The sequence below is a fragment of the Ursus arctos genome, unplaced genomic scaffold (assembly GCF_023065955.2).
Source record: "Ursus arctos isolate Adak ecotype North America unplaced genomic scaffold, UrsArc2.0 scaffold_5, whole genome shotgun sequence".
Classification (NCBI taxonomy): Eukaryota; Metazoa; Chordata; class Mammalia; order Carnivora; family Ursidae; genus Ursus; species Ursus arctos.
Genome location: NW_026623067.1, coordinates 64548225 through 64571246, shown reverse-complemented (window position 1 = coordinate 64571246; position 23022 = coordinate 64548225). Strand labels below are relative to the sequence as shown.

General features: G+C 36.6%; 1 protein-coding gene across 14 annotated transcripts in view; it reads left to right on the top strand.

Moving 5' to 3' along the window:
* SSBP2 (single stranded DNA binding protein 2) overlaps positions 1-16095 on the top strand; it is a 279795-nt gene extending 263700 nt beyond the window's left edge. For 7 of the 14 annotated variants that reach the window (XM_026498689.4, XM_057307373.1, XM_057307378.1 and 4 more), the window contains 3 exons: positions 1192-1220; positions 8395-8493; positions 15495-16095. In XM_026498689.4, the coding sequence (XP_026354474.1) occupies positions 1192-1220; positions 8395-8493; positions 15495-15524 (158 nt within the window). In that variant the 3' untranslated portion in view covers positions 15525-16095. Of the gene's footprint in view, positions 1-1191; positions 1221-8394 lie in introns of all 14 variants that reach the window. The other 7 variants (XM_057307377.1, XM_057307372.1, XM_048221137.1 and 4 more) reach the window with 3 other exon arrangements.
* The last annotated feature ends 6927 nt before the right edge of the window (positions 16096-23022 follow it).

Here is a 23022-nt window from a genome sequence, read left to right as displayed (position 1 = left end):
ATATCAAATGTAAATAGCCACATGTAGCTCCTGGCTACCCTAATGGACAGCACAGAGAAACATCTCCATCACCACACAAAGCTCTGCTGGGCAGCACCATTCTAGAAATTTATTTTTTCATTTATTGCAATATAATCCACTTTCTAATCTTTCAATTTGTCATCAAAAAAGTTGACATTTGGTCATAGTTAGAAGATTTTCAGTTATATTATTCCCTAGAATAGAATTTTCAGAAGAGTTTCACATAGGCTTGACATGTGGCTTATTACTTTTACAACAAACATCATTGTACATATTTATATATACATAATTACGTATATACATTTAATATTTAATAATTTATTGTCTGTAAGCACTAACTTTGTGACCATAACTGAGTATTTTCCCATTAAAGTAGTATAATATGTTTATGCCAAGAAAATTAGTTTTTAAAATGGTTAAAAATAAAGCTAATATTGTGGCAAAGGTCTTATCATTGCTCCTCGTTATCTAATGTCTGATTCCATTTCTTAAGTTAGAAATCTATATTGATTGTTCACTTCTCCCAAGAATCAACATAAGATTACATTATTACTTGGAATAATACTATAATTTATGAATCAACATAAAATTACAGTATGTTTTGAAGACATTCTTACTTTGGAAAATGGATTGCCATGAATATTGATTGCTGTCAAATTTTTAATATTAAAAATTCTTTGCTTTGGTTATTATAGTAAAATATACCTCATAATATTATTAGATATTGTTACAGATGTCCATTTTATATTTTATCAGATTTAGAAGTATCATTTCAGAAAATATATTTATCTCTCTCTTGCTCTATACACATACACATATGTACATACATTTTATAAAATTTGAATTGAATAGGATTTCTAAGTGATCTCTCTAATATTTCACTTTCAGGAATTTAGGATAACAATAGTTTTGTTCATTCTGCCGTTACAAAAATAAACAAAAAAAAGATGATTGGGAGCTAGAGGTACAACTCCTCCTTGTGTTTGTCATTATTCAGTATAAGGGAAAAGGAATTTTTTAAGATTTAAATTTTTTAAGATTAAAAAATGCAGGAGACATAGACTAAAAAATACAGAGAGTGTACTGTATTTATTTATATTAAAAGAATCCTTCATTTGTATATGAAATCATATCACATAATAAAGATTTTCTTTTCATATTTTGTTTCAGGCTCAGGAGATATGGACAGTATTTCCAAGGTATTATATATTCTCTATGTTGTTTTTTATTCTACATGGGACTGTTACTAAAATTATTAGAATAACCTTATGAATTTTGTTCTTGAACAAGCATTTGAAAGTAGAGGTCCAGATATAATTAAGTAGAAGTTAAAAATATCAATGCATATAATAGGAAAGGGTAAAATGAGTTTTTTAACATGGTAAGATTCATTTACAGGACATACTATATACATGATCAGTCGATAACCCAATTACTTTTATGATGTCACTTATTTATAAAGCAAATTGACATAGTGGAGATAATCTTTTGAAAATGCAAAGAAGTCTAGAGCAAAATGAGAAGAGGTAAATTTGAAAAAGTTGTTGTTATATGTTCTAAGGGCATTGCATTTATACATCTCATTTGTCTTTCAAACCCTTATTAGGCAATGCTGATATCCTCAATCATTATTCTAGTTCCCCAAAATAGAATAGGAAAGAAATCAGAAGAAAATTATATTAATACAAGTAAGAAAGAGAGCCTTCCAATAGCATATGTCTGCGTTCTTCCTTCTTCAATAATTTGAGTATTTAAAATTAATACTTTGCTAAGATGCTTTATATTTTTTTCAGAAGAATACCTAAATACTTTTTAGGTCATGATGAATTTAAAATAGTTCTCTGTGGGTCAAAAATATATCTAGAATGGCTGATAAGAACTAATTATTAACTACTATTAGAAGACTCTCTTAGGGGCGCCTGGGTAGCGCAGTCGTTAAAGCGTCTGCCTTCCGCTCAGGGCGTGATCCCGGCGTTATGGGATCGAGCCCCACATCAGGCTCCTCCGCTATGAGCCTGCTTCTTCCTCTCCCACTCCCCCTGCTGTGTTCCCTGTCTCGCTGGCTGTCTCTCTGTCACATAAATAAATAAAATCTTTAAAAAAAAAAAGAAGACTCTCTTAGGAAGTCTACTTTGTATCAATAAATACCTAAATTCATTAAAGGGTAACTTCATTTTTAACTCTACTTCTAATTTAAATTCATGTATAATAATGTAAAATTCCTGCTGCCAAGGAAAATATAGTAAGATTGATTGAACTACAAAACCTTTTAAATTAAGACATCAAGCTAAAAAAAAAAGAGAGAGAGAGTCGAACTGGCATTCTGACATGATATCTGCCTTGCCTGGCTGTTTGGCCTCACAAGCGCCACCCGCACTTTGGATGTTCATGTTTAGGAACAATCAGGAAGGTCTTTTTCTTTCCTTAAAATAGATAAATATTTATGATGAGCGCTAGCTTACTTCTGTGAGAGATAGGTAAAACCTGCAAAAGGCCTGTTTTCCAAATAAGATGCATTATATAATTCCATTAGAGCCATCTCTCCGGGAAGCACCTTACGAGTCAGATGACCATGATTGCGTAAGCTACCTTGGGTATCTGAGAGTTGATATTAGCTGAATTGTGCTCTGTGGTCACCAATAAAATTTCTAATTTTGTATTGAGGAGCATATTCTAGTATCTAAGGATGATTCTTTATTACACGATGGCGGGATCATCCGGATTGCTTAACATCATCTTTCTCAAATTTCCACTGACAACCCCTAACTTTGTACATTAGACAGATGTAAACAAAATTCTATAGGGGAAAGTACTTTGGTATTTTTTTTCAAGTTTAATTCCAGTTAGTTTGCATATCGTGTAATACTAGTTTCAGGAATAGAATTTAGTGATTCATTACTTACATATAACACCAAGTGCTCATGACAAGTGCCTTCCTTAATACCCATCACCCTTTTAGCCCATCCCCTCCCACCTATGGGAGAGTTCTTTGTAATTTATTCATAAAGCACTTTAAAAATTTTAAATAGATTCATAATGACAAATTAAATACCATCTTCTTATCTGTCCTCATATCAGATCTGTTGCTATTCCTTCTGTGCTCATTTTCCCATTCCTGTTTCCTGAGACAAGTTTTTCCATTACATTGTGCCTACTGCTGATGACATTATCTTGCCTGATGATGTATTGCTTATTCTTTAAGCATTAATTGACCACCCAGTGTGTACTTTTGTGTCCTGGGTATTACCTTGTGCACTATGGGGAGATATAAAAGACTTCTTTAAATACAAACATGATTTCTGTCCTCAAGTGGTTAGGCAGGAGTTCCTTCACTCAGTAAACATTAATGTGCCAAGGCATTATGCCAGGCTCTGAAAAGCCAAGGATAAACATGGTATGATCTCTGCCCTCAACAAGCTCGGTATAACTGAGGAGACCAGAGACAATAAGGAAAAGCTTTTACAAAGCAAAGTCCAAATACACGTCAATGAACATAAGAATTTTCCCCCAAAACATGTCATTTAACGATGTACTAGAAATGACAAGTTGTATCTGCCTTCTGAGGAGGTCCTACACAGCTCACTTCCGCACTGCCCCCTCTTCAGCTTCCTTGGTCCTGGGCTCCAACGAGGCTGTCTGGGTGACGGTACCGCTGGTCTGTCTTCCATGTCCACTACACAGTGGTCATTTTTCTCCAATCAGCAGCATCACGTATACCCAACCCCCACCCCCAGGTATTTTTCTCCCTCCCTCATTCTGCTCACACCCTAATTATTTCAGATTTTTACTCCATACTGTCTACATTATCACTGACTCCATTTTCCCCACCTTCTTCCTTTTCCAACACAAGACCAGCTATCTTAAGAAACTCTCCTTCCTTTTCTCTTTGTTTCCTGGCTTCATTCCTTTTCATCCCGTTCTTTTTCTAGTCATTCTTATTTGTGAATCATAAGATATTTGTGACCATTACTGCTTAACAGTTTTGTTCAAAATCCCTCTTAGGTCTCCAGGTGCACCTTCCTAGTTCTCCAATTAAACCTGTATTGTATTAAGCATCAGTATTACATAGTTTTAAAAACTTTCTTACTCCATTTTTTTCATAATTTAAAATATTTTCCTCTTTTTTTTCTTACTCCATTTTTATTGTTGTTTACTAGTACTACTTCTGTTCTTTTTCTATTTTTTTATTGTAAATATAGTCTATAGTCTCAATGCTCTGAATTGAGAATCAGAAAGCCTTGTTCCATTACCTGCAAATTGGGGCAACATGTTACTTCACTTCTCTTAAGCTTCGTTTCCTTAGCTGTAAAAGGGAGCTAGTAGTTCATTTCCTGCCTTCTTCACAAAATTGTTGAGATTCAAGTATGAACATATGCTAGGAGCTCTGAAACACTATACAGGTACTAAATATCTTCTTCCTCATTAGTTAGACTGTCTTTTGTGGGCGAGGCTAGGAACTCACACTGTCACCTGCATTTTGATAGCACTCGTTTCAGTGGCAAAATGAGCTCGAAACCCCAAATGAAGAGTTTTAAAGTTATTTCTTGCTCAGTTGAGGATTATCTAGTAAAACTCAGATGTATCTTTCTGAAAATGCAGAATTCACCTTTAATTTAGAAGCCCAAATGTGAAATTCTTTTCCTCCCTTTTGCAAGTGAGAAGCCACCCATTTAATCAATGCACCAAAAATATTTTCCCTTGGAGTTGTTTTAGGAGTTGGGGGTGGAGAAGAGCATATGGTTTATTTTCTTAGAAGGAAATCATCTAAATAAATTCTGGAGTTCATATTAACATACTTAACATTTATATTTTTGAGTTTGGGAAAACACCATATCACAGAAGGCCAGATCTGATCATATTACGTTTAATATATTATCAAAGAAGTCTTTTCAACCTGAAGCTTTCTGACCCAAGAATCTTAGTTCCAATTAAAGATCCCACACCCATCACGGGGCAGCTAATCAACAACTTCTCAGTGTGGCCTGGGTTCTAGCTTACTTGTATCCCCTGGGAGAAGCATGACTGGCATCTTGTTCTTTGGGGGGCTGGCCCAGTCAAAATAACACTCTGTAAAACTTGTTATTGGCAGCCTCTGAGAAATCAGTTCAAAATCCACCTCAAGAGGGCTTCAAATAATGTCAATATTATTTTATTCCAATGATGGGCAGAGTCAAAATTTCTGCAGATGTGCACTTTTTTAATAGCAGTTTGAACAAGTTTGGAATTGGAATTGTACAATTTCTGAGGGAGGGTGGAAGAAGGAACAATAATTTAACTAATTAAAAGATGATATGGAAAATACTTGCAAGATAAAATCAGAGAAAGAGGGTCTAAGAGAATTAAATGTGTTAGCTAGAGGAAACTCTGTGTGTGCGCGTGTGTGTGTGCGTGTGTGTGTGTGCGTGCACATGCACACCGATATGCTTGTATGTAACATTCATGTTTGAGGTCATAGCTTAAGGGGAAAACATTCCAGTTTGAAGAACGGGTGAATGAGAAGTAATAAAATCCCTTGAAGATAGGATTGGTATAATACTAACTATGCTTTCATAAGCTAAGTTCTTAGAGTAAGTAGGAAATACAGTACACATTAACTAAAGTAAGAAACGTAACCAAAGTGATCTTTACTTGGATTCTTTTGTGCTCCCTACTCCCTAATTATGTGATCAAGCTATTGCAGCGCCTTTTTGACTGATCTAAGCCTTTTTTGTGTAGCCTTGATCTAAGCCTTTTATTCTTGCCTTGGTGATGAAATCTACTAGAAACTCTGCACACAGACATAGCTATAGCTAAATGTTACATACACGCAGTTCCTTGCCACCCACTCATAACCAGTTCTGGGCTGGCGTTTGGAACCACTGTCTTCGCTGTTCCTTAGACACCAGTATGAAGTATGTCTTTTGCCTGTATCGTCACTCACTGATCACGGACGGCACAATTTCCATAAGACTCCCCATTGAGAAACTTCCACTTTCACATTTTGCAGAGATTACTTCAGGTTTAAAAAAAAAAAAAAAAGTCCTGTCATTTGAAGATTTTCAAATATGCCCAGTGAGCTGGATAAGAATAAATTTCAGGGGGCGCCTGGGTGGCGCAGTCGTTAAGCGTCTGCCTTCGGCTCAGGGCGTGATCCCGGCATTCCGGGATCGAGTCCCACATCGGGCTCCTCCGCTGGGAGCTTGCTTCTTCCTCTCCCACTCCCCTGCTGTGTTCCCTCTCTCGCTGGCTGTCTCTCTGTCACATAAATAAATAAAATCTTTAAAAAAAAATAAATAAATTTCAGAGACCTGCTACTAGCTGTTTTGTATGTTGAATGTGTCCTTTTATCTTCCTCTCCATGTTCTTATATATCTTCCTCCCACCCTCAAAAAAGTCTATACTGCTGAGCCACCATGCCACGGACAGATTGCATGGAAAACAGAAATAATAAAAGAGCTGTTTTAGAAGTGTTTAAATAATAATGTAGTGTACTCTCAAATTTTGAATATTTTGAAGTCCACATTTTGAGTCAGAAATTAGATTTGAAGTTAGCTACACTTTCAAAATCGTAAATTAAGAAATGATTCATGGGACAGTGCAAGCAGAGACAAAGAGCACCCCAAATCCATCAGAGATGTGCGGCTCATCTCAGGGCACCTTGGGTGCCATAGGAATCGTGTTTGTTATACAGAAATGGGGAAGCTTCCAAGTGTATCCTTAAATACCCTCGTATATATGTTAGATTATTTTTTATTCTGGGATTACCAGTTTCTTCATTATGTATAAAATGACAAATCTCTCTTCACCAAAAAGATTTTGGCTACATATTACCACATTTTTATAAATTTAGTTTTCTTTTTGAAATAAATCAGCATTAGAATTCCTGTTGCCAAAGCACAGTTGATTATCTAATTAATAACCTTGAGCTATAAAATAATATACTTAGTTAAATTTTACTTAAATGTTGGGTTGTTTTTTTTGTTTTGCTTTGTTTTTTTTAGGAAATGAAGTTATCCATGTTCATTTGAAAGTACAGTTGCTTTTCTGTATACTTGGGAAACTAACATTTTCAGAGAAAAATTTATCCCAAAAAAGAATCCTCTTTATGCTATTAACTGTGGTTCCCCAGCCCTTGGGGTTCATTGGCAAATCGGGCTCCTCTGGACTTCAGAGGATCCTTGTTCTCAGATCTTCCCTGTGGGATACACAGCAGGACAAGATAGAAGCTGTATTTCCACCACTTCATCTGCCTGTCTCTGCTTTACAGCTTCACCATATTCTAAAACAGCACATATTCTTCTGGGAATAACTCATTCATGAAATTTTAATTTTTAGGACATAACTTTGTTTTAGTTAAGTCAGAATCTTCAGAGCAATTTTCTTTTAAAAAATCTAGAACTTATTCAAAAAAGAGACTATAAAATAGAAATGGCTCAGAAAAAAACCTAAAATCTTTCTTCCACTTGAAATAACAAATAAAATTTTTAACCTTGAAGTTTATTTTTACAAGTCAATAAATTAGACCTGGAAAGAGCCCCTCAGTCACAATATCGTATGAGCGTGCGTTGTATGGCAGTGCTGTTCTGTATTTTCTGTTGACGTGGAGTAGCAGATGACCTCCCACAGCTAAAATTGTACTGTAATAACAAGACTAGCAAATTTGAGTGGAATATGAGGCAATATGCAGCTAACTTAGTGTTTGATTAGGTTGCTAATATCAGCCATTTTATCTTCAAGTTTCCAAGTAAATCTACTCTTAAACTGATGATGGGAAAAGATTCTAAAGCAATTTGCTTTGAGCCTTCTTTTCCTCTATGAGTGCATATTGAATTCTCAAGTCCTAAGGTAGTTCTCTTGTTCTTATCTAGAGTTGTTAACCATCTTCTTTTTTTCCTATGGTTTATATAAAGAAAAAATAGTTGAAATAATGTTACTATGTAAACCACATGTCGTATTAAGAGGAAATGGTCTGAAACAGTGACCTTTTGATTAGTAGTACTACCAAGGCAGGTCATTGTCCCATCATGCCTGATCAGTGGGTAGGCTCCCTTCATCGTGCCCCTGCTGGGAATGTTTTTTAAACTCTATGTAGTTCTAGGAACTCTGTAAGCTGAGGGTGGGAAATTGAATAAATATTGATTCTGAGACTACGGAAACAGTTGTGCTTGGTTATTTTGGGTTTTTTGTTTGTTTTTTAACTTCCATTTGGGAAAGCATTAATACTTGTCAAGGTGTAAAGAATGAACTAGAATACACAGTAGAAGTCTAAGATTAGAATTATAAGTCTGCTTTGTCCTTAGAGATGCTGCTGTAGATTCCATTTTTGAAACAGTACAATGCAAGAGGGAAATTAAAATCTTCAACAATGCCTTGTTTTCTAAATCTTGTTTACAGAATTCTCCCAATAATATGAGCCTGAGTAATCAACCGGGCACTCCAAGGGATGATGGCGAAATGGGGGGAAATTTCTTAAATCCTTTTCAGAGTGAGAGTGTAAGTATTCCCTTGACTACATTATTATATCCAAAATGTATTTCTAAAGCTTTTCTATTAGAATATATTCATAAAGCCATTATTATGACTGCTTATCTAGAGCTCAATAGGTTGATCTTTTAAAAGTTAGAAAATTAAGTGGAATTTCTTTGGAAAAATTTTTTAAAAATTAACTTTTTCTTTTTTGCTCCTATGTACATAGTTAGAAAAACAAAAACTATAATACTGATTTTCTTATGGAGAACATCCATCATCAAGGAACATACTGGAAACAGGTTGCATATTTGATAGTTTTTACAAGTTTCTGCATCACTAAAATGCCTAGACTCCCGACAAAACCAGGTCTGTCGTCAGTACTACCCTTAAGACTCTGAATCTTCTCTATGAGATGTCTGTACTTGTGCACTGACTTCACTGGACTGAAGGCCAATATTGGTGGTCTGCTAACCTGTGATTTACTTTTAACCTGAGCTGGATACCAGAGTTATTTTTTTGAGTTACGATTAAGATGTTAAGCAAGGCAGTAGCATTCCATATCTCTACAGAAGAAGACAGGAGCAAAACGAGAAGCCATAAAATTCATTCACTCATTTCACAATTACTGAGCACTTACCACAGGCCAAAGCAATAGGCGACACACTGGAGAGACCAAAAAGACAACATAGTGTCTTTTCTCAAGGAGTTATTACATAATACAGTGCTTTTCTTAACCTAATATTTCACATTAGACACACCTACGGAATTTTTTTAAAATACAATTGCCCAGACCTCTCCATAGACCTAGTGAATCAGAATTTCCAGGAGTGGGACTGGTCATACCTGAAAGTGAAAAAGCTTTGTTAGTGATACTCTTGCACGTGCTCTGCTAAGAATTACTGAATTCGAATATAGTGTGAAGGATTTCAATATCCAAATCAGTTTCACCCTCATTGGATCAGTGCCCCCACATACAGATTGCTACCATTAAAATCACAGGAGAAAACTTCCCTCGTTTTGCCCTAACTCAAACTTTACCAGAGATGATACCATAAAAATGGGAAGCAGTGGCTAGTAACATATCTACTTTTGCATGGAATGGTGTTTCGAACCTAAAATTGAGTGTTCTGTGGATTCTTTCACGTCTAACAAGCATCAACCTAACACCTCTTCATGGGATAAGGCTTCTGTTGTTTTTAAACATTACTTCTGTTAAAACTAGAAATAAAATTATACTGATCTTAGTCTGTTTTATTGGCAGTATATATATGATTAGTGAGAACAAAGAATATATACATAAAAATTCATATAAAAAAATCAAAAGATTAGCCCATCAGTCATGATGAAATAGGAAAAACATGAGAAATCACATAGCTTGTTGTAACGCTTAGGATTATAGGAATTATTTTTTAGGTAATTTAGTTTGCTTCAAGACTATGGACAGTTTAGTTAATTTTAATTAGTTAAATGATCACTCTATCTAATTAGAAACATTTATTTCCTTTTCTGCTAATTCTTTCAGCATTTTAAAATGTTATAATTCAGTGAGGTATGTAATAATTCAGTTCAATTCAACATTTCTCAAGCCTCTTATATGCAACGTGCTTGGTTAAGGACGAAGTATTCTGAGATAAACACAACACATCCCTAATCTCAACTAACGCAATCTGATGGGAAGAACGTGGTTACAAAACTAATTAAAACATGTCAGATCAGTAGGTGCTCTAAGAGATATAAACCAGGCTTTTTAAAAAGTATAGAGGCAATTAGTAATCTAGGACTGGAGAAGAAAACTTTTTTAAAAAGGTCCCACATTGACTTTAGTTTTAGGGACAGGGACAAGAGGACCTCTCCCCTCTCCTTCTTTCTCAGATTTGTCACTGGGAACTGCTGCCTTGTTTATCCGTCAGCAGCGGAGGGCTGCCCCTTTCGAATCTGCCTCAGAAAGCTTTTTGTGGGGATCAAAGAATCAGCTGTAACAGGACCTGAAACACTTCTTCGCACGGGATAAACACAAGCCTCACCCTTTAAGCCGAACTGACTGTGCACATGCCAAACAGCAGATCCTCTTGTGAACGTGTGCAGAGGGAGCGAGCGGCTGGAGCAGGGCTCCTCCCCTCCCTGACTCCTGGCCCAGCCCCACTGTCCCAGAAGCCAAGAAGAAGGTACCACGCCAGACTCCTGAACGGAGTTAGCGGAAGACAAAAGCTCCCTCCCTATCTCTTCCCTCCCTCTGTCCTGTCCCCACCCGAAAAGTCCCCAAAGGAAAAATAATTGGATGGTGACTAGGGAACTCGACCACCACCTAGAGACGGTGCAGCCTTGGAAGCAGGTCCACACTGGCTGCTCCACCCTTTTGTCTGCCCGGTGAGGGCTCCGCTCGGTTACGAATGATGTAATTGTTATCTATGGCTTCCTGCATCACATCACCACGCATTTTGTTGAGACCTTTTTAAAAGATCGAGAAATGAAGAACACAGAGAAAGGAAGACTAAAGACATTCCCTGCGGACAAATGCAAGGCTTTAAAGAAGTCAATAGTCTAGGTATCCGTAAGTGAGCTTTCCTATAATCGAGGAAAAGTACAAGGATTAACGAATTTAAAAAGAAAACATTTTTGAATGAATGAACATGTAAATTCTAGTGGTTTTTTTTTAATGTATGTAACTCTGAAAAGCTCATACTTTTGAGCAGTCTGCCCTTTGAGGGTTTGTCGGTCATATCTTGAAGTTAAACCGCAGAAGGAGGCCTGAGAAGGGGGCGAACGTCTCCTGAATGTGTTTTATGTGCCAGCCACTGTCCTAGTCGCGTCACACTTGCTACTTCATTTAATTTTTATAGCAACAAAATACCCAGCCCAAAGTCAGAAACCTTCCAGTGCCAGCATGCAATACACAGAAAAATGTGAATCAAATGTTTCACTACTGAGCCTTTTTTTGGGAATCATAAATAAGACCTTTATTTCAAGAAACAAACATGCCCCCTAGTGTTCAAATTCAGTAAAATGTTTGTTTTTGAAATGAATTCAAAAAGGCTTCTTTCAGAAAGTACTTTTTTGTGTTTCTGCAGTAAGGAAAGCAGTTAGTCCTACTTCTTGAATTAAACTAGCAGAATATTTTCTCCACAGCATTGAACTATAATCGATTGAGTACAAGTGGTATTAAAAATCATGGTATCTAACAGGAATTCTAAACAAGGTGATAGGTCATCTCCTATTACCCTTTCTCCCTTTTGTCATTTTCTATTATAAAGAAATATATACCCAAATTTTCCTTTACACAGTCACATAAACACTAAATTTATTTCACTTTAGTTCAGAGTAGCTGCACTATTCTTTATTTATCTCTCATTAAGAAAATAAAATATAGATACTTAGCCATAGAAATGCAGTGAGATCTGAAGTGTATGAACAGGAGCTTATGCTCATGGTGCAAAGGTGTGATGGATATCTGCGGTGGGTTCCGTGGTACGTGAACTGTGTACAACAGGCAAAAATCACAAATTCTGTAGTTTTTACCAAGGTGTGCCGTTCCGAAATATATTTTACATAAAAAGGCAAAATAAATTAGTACACGTTTGAAATTATACCCTTAGGGTCTGGGTTGTCTGTTTTTGCTCACCCGGACAGCTAAGGACTTTGTAAGAGCCGTTAGATGATCTGACTGAGAACCAGACTCACAGAATAGTTTGGAAGCAGGGCAGCCTCGTATGCCAGCATTTGGGCACAGACATGACGATACGTTAGCCCGTACGGATGCCGCAGTACGATGGCAACGTTGCCTGTGGTCTTGGGCCAGTGCCCGGTGAATAGTTTGTGTCTCTAAGTATGAGACGCCATTTAACACCTACTCTCCTTTACTTTAGGAAAACCGTAAGCCACTTCTCATATATGTTGAAGAATAGCGATCAATAACGGAATTCCTTTTTGCTTGCACGTTCTGTGAGTTTTCCTAGAAGTTCTGTGATTTCCCTTATTTTACGTAGATGAAGCCGTTTCAGTAAAGGGCAGCAGCAGATCAGCAGTTTGCAGCTTCAGCAGTGCAAGTGTGCATTGCCCGTATAGACGCTCACACGTTACACATACGCTGTACCCAGTACACTCAGAGCATCGCCTTACGGTTACTTGTACTATTCAAAACTTAAATTACATTACATGCTTGCTAATTTTTCTGAGCTGTATTGCTTAGAGCGGATGCTTCTATCCTTTCTGACTGAATCTGGCCCTTACTTTTTTAAATCTCAGTTATTCGGGATGTGTATTAAATGAGATGGTAGCTAGAGTTAATTCTGCCTTATCCTGAAATTTTTTTTTCAGAAACTTCCTTTGAAGTCCTTTGTGAAATGCATCAGTCTCTTTTACTGGCACCATATACCCATAAAATCTTTTTCTTAAAACAATGATTGATGATCTAGCTGTGCTATTTAAATTTAAAGTTATTAAAATTAAATACAGCTAAATTTTCAGTTCCTAACTTACACCAGCTACATTTTAAGAGTCCTGTAGCCATGTGTGGCTAATGACTGCTATACTGGACAGCACAGAATAGAATATATCCATCATCACAGAAAGTTCTATTGAACAGCACTTTGGATCACCATTCTCATTGTAAGTGACAACAGCTATAGAAAGCCTAGATTAAACTTTTCTGTGCCCACTTTGCCATATACTCTAATTTTTTCTACTTTTAGTAAAACCTTGGTTTCCATGTATTTTCTTGTTGTTTATTCTTACCCCTAAAAGGTCAAATATCAAAATATAATTCTGCTTTGTCAAAGGCTGTGGCTAGCTTGCTGACGCTTGCTGTTATTATTTATAATGGGAGATTTTCATGGTATCATCTGATGAATGAGGGGATATCCTCCTGGCACAGGCGCGGGGTGGGCTCATTTCATCAGTTTTTGTCTGATCACTTTGGGTTTTAGGTTTTGCTTTGCTCTGCTCTGCTTTCTTGCTGCCACTCTCCAGGGTAAAGGCAGAGAGGTTTTTCCGTCAAACCGAATCCCTTTCTCTTCTCTGGAAGTCTCCCCTTTGTATCACACCCTACTCACTGTAATCCAACATTAGAGTCAATAACATATATAATTTAGCTTTCCTATACTGAAAGGAAATTCGAGGCTATTAAGTGATTAACAGTTAGATTTTCCATGATTTGACCTGCATCTAAAGGATTAATAATCATCCCTCTAGGGTCTGCTGACCCATTTTTCAGGCCTCCTCATCCACTTGTACTCAGGATCAATGTGAGGTTTGGGTTTGAGCCCTAGATTTGCCCCTAACGACTTTCTGTGCAGACTTCTGTCAGCTGAGCCGTTGTCACCCTGTGCCCTTCCTCAGGGCATCTTGCTTTGCCTGTAAAATCTTCGGTATACCCCTTACACCTTCTTTCTGGTTCCTGCAGTAACTCAGGTCATCTAGAACTCACTTCATTCTGGTCTACCTCCTCTGCTTTTAAAGTTCACACTCCCATTCCCAGGGTCATCACTTTTCCTGTTGAAGGCCCTGCTGCCTGAGACCAATCCTCTTGACTTCACCTGCCTCTTCCCATGGGGCACAATTGTTAATGTTTTATTTAAAGATTTATTTATTTTAGAAAGAAAGAGAAAGAGAGAGTGCGGGGAGGGGCAGAGGGAGAGACAAGCAGACTCCCCACTGAGCAAGGAGACCAACGACTGGGGCTGGACCCCACCACCCATGAGATCACAACGTGAGCCAGAAGGACTAGTCCCACGGTCAACTGACTGAGCCACCCAGGCCCCTCCATTATTAACACGTTGAAAGGAATCCCCTTTTGCTCTGGTCCTCACCAGGTCCTCACCAAATATTTTTGGGTTTACATTTACATTTTCATCTCAAAACCGTCTTCATCTGGAGACCATTACCATTTGGGAGTGGTTGCTCCTCCCCACATCTCAGACAATCTAGAACTGTGCTGTCCAAAATGGTGCCCCCTAGCTACATGGGGATATTTAAATTTAAATAAATAACATTAAAATTACAGTTCCTCAGTCACACTAGCCCATTTCATGTGTTCAGTGGTGACGTGTAGCTAGTGGCTTCCCTGGTGGACAGCATAGATCATAGAACCTGTCTGTGGTTGAAGAAAGTTCTGTCGGATCGTGTTACGCTAGAACTTTTCCATCACATTCTATTCCTTAGGCATACGCGTAGATTGGCATAATTATCACAATAGTTGTTCTTTTTTCCTCAATAATTTTTGAGACCCCTTTTCCAAATTTCTGAAAGCCTCACCTTTTACCAGTTGTAAGCCTCATGAAACTGACAAGTAATGTGTAACAACAGTGTCCCCTGTTCCCACCCTAAAAATATTGTGGATTGAAATTGGAGCCACAGAATAGAGCAAAACACGTAGATCCTTAAGTATAAACCAGATTCTTAAGCATTTTAAATGCTCCATGAGAGCTGCTTGGGGCCAGCTGGGAGTTGTTTTTTATTTTGTTTTATTTCCCTTACACTATTAACTAACCACTTCCTGAACACTTTCTGTATGTTCAATGAATACATGGTTTTAAGGATTTTATATTTAATCCTCCCCAAATCCCTTTAAGATAAATGCTCTTATTAAACCCATTTTACAGGTGAGGAAACTGGAGCACAGAGAGGTTAGGAGACCTTCCAAGTTTACATAGCTAGTAGGTAATGGGATTGTCCCTCATACTTACTTCATTGTGGATTGGATTCACTCAGAATGTTACAAATGTCCACAACACATGAATCTGGCTAGAAGGAAAAGACTGAGGGACTGGGGAATTATCAACCACTTAAGTGCAGGCAAAGAAGGAGACTGGTCGCTTTCCAGAGGAAATACTAAAAATTTCAGAACTTAGTCAATTCTATATAAATTTACTCTTTTTATAGCTTTTTATTTTTATGTTAGATGAGGTTAAAAGCTTGAGCATAAAAGGTTTTAAGACATTAAAATTCATAGTTACTACTGTTTACCAAGAAGAACATTAGTGGCCTGTAAAAGAACTGTTGTTAAAATATGGATTCTTTTTTCTTTCTAGTACTCCCCTAGCATGACAATGAGTGTGTGATCCATTACCAAGTCTCCTCATGAAAACCACAGTGAGTCAGCCCTTCACAGAACTACTACGGAAGAAAATTATTCATCACAGTGTACAGTTAAACAAAGGAATCTCAGTCACGCCAAACCAACCTTTTTATTTCCTGCTCTCTCCCCTATTTTTTGAAGAAAGCGGGTCCAAACGTGATTCAAACAACTGTACAGAGCGGCATATTAGAATTGCCCTAAACTGAACTGCAAATAATTATCTGTGTATGTATATGTGTGGGAAAGAGAATGTATTGTATATGTGTATGTTATATGGACATACGCACATACATACATTGACCCACAGGACATTGTAAAATATTATTACATGACATCTTAAGTAGAAATAAGTAGGGACTTTTATTCCATCCTTTTTTTCACGTTTACATTTTAATTATTAAAAGTTGCTCCTGCCCCTCCCTGAACTATTTTGTGCTGTGTATATCACTGCTTTATATAAGTTATTTTTTAAGGTGAACTCAGATGTTATGGTTTTGTAAATGTCTGCAATCATGGATAGGAATAAAATTGCTTATTTGAGAGCTTTCATTAAATTGCGTCTGATGCAAGTTCTCCTGTGAATCACAAAGTGTACTGTCTCAAAAAAAAAAAAAAGGAAGAAGAAGAAGAAGAAGAAGAAGAAGAAGAAGAAGGGGGAGGAGGAGTGTCCTCATCCTATGTCCAATCAAACAACTTCTCAGTTACCTTTAGCAAGAAGTATTTTTATATTTTTATTTAGGAAAAATACTCCAGCTAGGCCCTAACACAGTATATTTCTTCAATAACTGCGTTAGATGGAATTCTTGTCTTGTCTTTGATGATACGGAAAATCATTAATTAGCCCCAACTGCTTAGACCATAGCAATAAAATGACAGGGGTCGTCATATTTTTAGAAACATATTTTCTCTTCAACCTGATAAAGCCCAGAAGTGAAAATAAAACCATTTGCTTAAATTTGCCACTTCTCACCAGGAATAGTAGAGCTAAATTTTTAATAACATGCTAATGGAAAATGGTATCTGATTTTTACTCAGACTTCTTGTGAACATTTCCACATAGACATTGCAAAGAAGATACACCCCAATGACTGAGACTTTGAGCAGAAGGGGAAAAGAAGTTTTTCCTGTACCCGAGGGGCTCTGAGGTGCTGCTTTTCTATCCACGTAGTTTGCTTACTAGCGGCAGAACTGACTGGTAACAGTCCCATCTGTGCAGACCTCTCCCTGGCAGCACAGCACCGGCTCTGTTCCCAGGATCTGGGCCTTTTATGTCGAGGGAAATCATTTATAATAGTAACTATACTCACCCGGCCATTGACTTCAGCAGGCTATATATACATTGTGTAATTGTTCAGAAAAGAATGTGTAAATGTTAAAAATTAAAAAAAAAAAAAAAACTTCCCTTACGAAAGCACATTGTTCTGTCGCACTTTCCAGATCTTTGGGGGGTTTTGTGTTTAATCTTACATACAAAAACCGAAATCATCATAGAAAAGTGTGAAGACTTTAATTTTGCTCTCCAAAAGATAAACTGGTGATCCTTTCTGTTCAAACTGTGCTACAAATAACCACTGGTAAACATCAACTGTATCTCAAACTCCAGAGAATCTGAAAGGCATTGTTTAATCTCAGGTAAGAGGAATCCTTCTTGCTTTAGGCTTATGGTCTCTAAAGTGGAAAATGTAGCAATATATTTGCTAGTTCCTCTTCCCAGATGCTTATTTCTCTCAAATTCATAATGATTTTTCCCTTCTGAAAGTAAAGATTTTGCTTGTGCATGACAGGGATGCTGGGCAGAACTGTTGAAGGGGGAAAGAGAAGCTGAATTAAATGTATGTTCCAGATTTAAACTCTAATCAAATGAGTCACCATTCATCCCACAGTGTGCGGGGACCTAGGACTGCACACTGGAGAACAGATTCCAGTTTTCAAGCTGCAGAGAACTTTCATGAAAAAGTCAAATTAAAAGGTCTTTAACTCAAGCCAAGGTAATCTGAAGATGGCACTTTGGATAGACATGTGAATTTACCAAGAATACTTTTAATTTTCACTTTTTTTCTGATAATTGTGGGAACACTTTGAACCCTGTGATTATTAATTTTATGATGGTAGAAATTTCAAAAGTTTTTTGACTATTCACTCCATTGTTACTGATCTTAAATTTCTTTTCTTTACCTTCTAAGAAGGTACTGTTTCTTATTATCATGAACAATCATGAACCCACTTCTACTTGCCATTATTTTAGGGGTAATATTAGAATATAAATGGCAATATGGGTCCCATTATTTCTAGCTTACCTGGTCAAAATAAAAGAAGTAAAATTCAATTTTTTCAAGGTATAGCAATCAATTCATTGGAAGTATTTATTTCTTCTCTCTCTTACAATCCAGATTATAAATAGCTATTTCAAATTCTTTGAAATTCCTGAAATGGTTGAAACTTATTTTTGAAGAGGAAGTTCTATTTAAGAAAACCATAAAATAAGAATACTGAACTTTAATATCAGATAACCTTCTCATGCGCCACATGGGGGATAGTATATCTGCATAGTAATTTTTGTATAGGTTTTGAATCATTTAAACTTTATCCTTTTCTCTTGCATTTTCCATCTCCACCTATGCATTTATATTGGTCTTGATATATACTACCTGTTCCTGAGTTCTTTTACATATTTCACCTCACAGGAATAGTATCAGCAATTCTTGCCGCTGCTGAATACAAAAAATACACATAGGAAATGTGAAAATGTGTAATAAGTGAAAACAATAATCTTCACTACTCTGCTTTGCCTTCTGCCGGACTCACTACAGTTGAAAATAGATGCCAGATTATTTCTAAAGTCTAGCTGTCTTATAACAAAGTTGCCCGTGGGAACGAAGGCTATAGGGTGCCAGAGAGCTGGTAATACCCCGCGCATCTGATGGGTGAATCCTAGTGCTCCGTTACACGTGCGCCGGTGTGGACTCCGTGGCTGGTGTGTAGGAACTGCACAACTAGGAAGCTGAGGGTCAGGGTTCTCTGTTGCCCAAAAGATTAACAAATCAGTTCTGCTCCCTGAGCCGTGGAAAGTGCCCAAAACACCCTTTTCCTTCCGGGAATAGAATGAAGAAATCTTCCCTTTCTGTTTTTTATGATGCTCTAAGATAGCTGGATTCTGTGGCATTTCACAGGATCATTCAGTTACCAGTCTTCCGATAGCTTAAAAACCAGCAAATAAATTTCAGCTCGGGACATGAGGAAGCCCTACATCTGCCCACACCTTTTCTTCCTATTATTCTGGGCATGCGCAGCAAAGCCTTCTAAACTGCTCCCTCGGCAGAGAGTTTTACACAGTCCTTAATACTCTGAAGTCTTGATTGGCTCCTTCCACGACTTCCTCCATAGCTCCCTCCCAATCCCTGCATCACCCAGTAGAAATAAGATACAGACAACGTTTTTACCTTCTCAGCCCCTGAACTTTTCTTTCTCATACAGTAGGTTTTTTTTCTCATACATATAGTTTTCCCAGGAGAAATAATTGCAATTTCCATTTCTTGATTATCACTGTTAATTAGAAGCAGTGCCACAAATCATTGATACTTGACTTTGGAATGCATTATGGGATTTTAACACTGGTTTTGCCTTCCTTTTTATGTTTCATATGCCATAATGCTCTTTTCTTGAAAATACTAATTGATACGAGTAGTGCGTGAGTGTAGAGTATGGGAGGGAGAAGGTCAATATGGGGATGGGAGAGAGTTGCCACATATTCTCCAAAAGGTAACTTAGTCTTTTTTTTTAACCCCCTCCCTTGGTGGTGTAAGTTTCTTGTTTACAATGAGAAGCAGGAGTCTGTGTTTGCTTAAAACAGTCGTACCCAGTCGTAAGCAAGTGTAAAAGACCCCCTGGGTCTTTGAAGCATAACTTGAGAAAGACTGGACAAGTCAAAGGAACAATGGTGACCCACTATTAATACACTTCTGTTTTGCATACTTGTGTGAGCGCGTGCACATGTGTATATTGGGGGTGGTGATCAGAGGTTTGCTCACAAAACACTCCCACTATGACTTACATTATGTTATATTACAACCGGTAACAATTAAATGTAATTCTTTCCTTTGATTGCTTTTTATTTCATTGGTAAAGTAGATGATAAAAGTGATTTGGGATGAAAAGAGAGTAATACAAGACATAAGCAGATGGAATCTCCGGTGCCCAGCTTTAACAATACCCATGTTAGCTTGTCCACCTCAGACCTTCTTAGGAAGGCACTGCATCTGAAGGTAAGAGCATAAATGATCTTTTATTCCTTGGTACTTCACTGCCAGTAATCATGCAATGATTATAGTGTTTTTTTTTATGTAGATACTTGTTTACAAGAAATTGAATTGACATTCCCTAATTTATTTTACCAAAAGCATCAGCTTTACGTATGAACTGTAAATCAGATTGAAAGAGATGACCTATAGATGAAAAACACCTTAGACCACTTTAATTACTTTTCTAAACTATATTCTAAAGAGAAATTCTCAGTTGAATAAGTCTCCTAAGGAGAATTTCCTCTGTTAAGTTTCCTTAACTTAATGTAACTTAATGTTGCGTTAATGTTAACGTCATCGGTCTTCCTGAACAGAAGAAAAATAATTTCTGTAAGTAGTTTAATGTAAATATTTTTGCTGACTACATCCCTAAAAAGGAAATGCAGTATTATCTGTAGATACTGAAAATTTTAAAGTGGGACTGAGTGTTTTCATGTATAGAATTACAGTTTGTCTCTTCTCCCTTTGTGGATTTACTATCCTCAGGATAAACTGGACTTGTTTTGATTATCCCAGGCGTTGAAATATTATGGTCTGTTCCTAGAACTATTTAGCATTTCATTTTTTAAATGAAATATGCAATTAACATTAGAAAAGTGAGTATTAATATTCCTTTAAAAATGCTATCAAGGATTTGTTCCTAGTTAACATTAAAACTTTACCCCACTTTCTCTTTTGCATCCTATGACCTCAGTACATGGCCAAGGAAGTGAAATTTGGATTCCTCACGTGTTCTCAGAACACAATACAATACCTTGTCAGCTAAATTTCTATCATGTCCTGGTAAAATTGCTCAGTAAAATGTAATTAACCATCTAGTTATTAGGAAGGAATTCAAATAATCTGTCCAGTTGATGTAATTTGAAAGCAAATCTACTTTACATTTAGCAATACCTTAGAAATTTTCTTAATATAAACTCCTGATTAAAATGTGTATATTAGTTTCTACCAGGGCATATTTAGAAATGTTTTATTTTTCTTGCATTGAGAAGACTAAAAATTTAACAGAAACTGTATGTTAGAGTGAATAAAAGAAATGCTGTTGTTTCCAGTATGGAAAATGGAATAGTCTTTATTCATAGAATTCTTTATTCATGATAGCTATGAGCCGATCGGATTATTTAATTTACCTAATTGTGATTTTAAGAGTTTAATATGCTTTTTTACCACATGTATTAAATTGTTACCTATAATGTCATCCTAGAAAAATAGAATTATTTGTAAGGTTTCTACAAATGCACAAATTATGTATAAATATAATTGAAATCTGGGATGGTTCTTTGTAATCTACATATCCTTAGTTCAACCACGGTCGTCAGCTACTTGACACATTCTGTAAATTTAGCATGCACACATGGCCATTACTGCATTTATTCTCAAGTGGATTTATCACTTAATGTCTTGGTGCAAATACCTGAGCAATTCATGGAGTGGGGAAAGTTGCCATAAAAATGTACATAAATGTCCCTTCATTTAGCACCTGTTTTCACACTTAATTTTAAAAATACGACTTTTCATTTACAGTTTCTACCCTTTCGTTTCTGCTTTATTACCTATAGAAAAAGTAAGGAAAATTATTCATCAGAAGCAAGCATAAGTGTTTCTGAATGATAAATCAAAATATAACTAATGTGGATCTGTGTGTATGACTGAAGTAGATAGACATTATGCCTAACATAAAAACCAGGGAGTCTATAGTGTCAAGGAATTTATATGCATTAAGAAAAGCCTGTGTGTGGCTGGTTCTATGTGTCAGATAACTAAACCAAACACCAAAAATAATTAATATGGTTATCAAATATCTGTTAATGGATGATAGTTTTATATTTTATTCCAAACAGTATTGTACATAATGTGGAAATCTGAGGCAATTATGCAGGTAATTTATGCAAAACTATGCTTCTCCTCAAGTGCTTTCATCTTTCTGATGAATTGTACAGAGTACAGATGGTTGTCTCAGTTCACCACTGTCCAAAAAAAGATTCTGAAGTAGGTTCTGAACACTACTCTGTAGATAAATAAAAACTTAGGAGGAAAAAGATCTATAACTGAGATTAAAACTTCATCCCAGATATAAATTAAATATATAAATCTTTTCCCAATAAATTCTTAAATACTGATCCCACAGTATTTAAGTATTGTTTCTAGTATTATGGTTTCGATCCGAACGAGGCTTTCTAGTTCAGCAATGCAACACATTTGTACATAGTGATTAGAAAGGAAAATGCTATAAATTCCAATGGCCAAACACCTTACTGAGCCAAAGGTTACCTCAAGTAATTTGTCAGGCAATTTTAACAAGGTGCCTGTTTTCTGGGAGATGGAGAGTGGGTAGCAAGGCAACTGAATGGTCCCTGAATTTAAAATAGGTAGGAGTCCTATAACTAAGAAAAGATTTAGCATAGATAAATAAAAGCCAGCAGAATTAGTTTAACTCCTCCTCAGCTCCTCTTGGCGAGTGAGATAACAGTGTAAAGAGTCCAAAATGAAGGAAAAGGGGTTAGAGTGTCTGCATACCCAAGCCCCAGATAATATGTATCAAATATCAAGAAAAAGTCATCAAGTATTTGTTCTCATAGTTCAAGGTATTCCTTTTTTATGGTCCAATAAAACTTTATTTACAAAAGCAGGCATGTGATTCACCAGCTATAGGTGGCTGACTTATGCTATGTAACAACAGTATTATCACAACTAAAGTTAACAAAAATTCCCCAATATTATCTAACAACCAATCTATATTCAGTTTTTGCAGTAGCCCCCAAATTGTCGTAGTTGTTGGATTTGTTCCCACTTATATTGAGAAATAATTAAAATACTTCACTGTATAAGTTTAAGGGGTACAGCATGATTATGTGATTTACGTATATTATGAAATGATTACCAGAATAGGTACAGCTAACATATAGATAAAATAAAAAGAAAAGAAAGGGAAAAAATGTTTTCCTTGTGATGAGAACACAGGATTTACTCTCTTAATAACTTTCCTGCATATTATATAGCCATGTTAGCCTTCGTCACCATGTTGTACAGTACATCTCCAGTACTTATTTATCTTATAACTGGAAATTTTTACCTTTTGACCACCTTCCTCCAATTTCCCCTTCCCCCCACTCTCAATGTATTCCTGAAAGAAGCACTTTACATCAAAAGAGGCATAAAGATTTATAAAGAAATTCCAGAAGT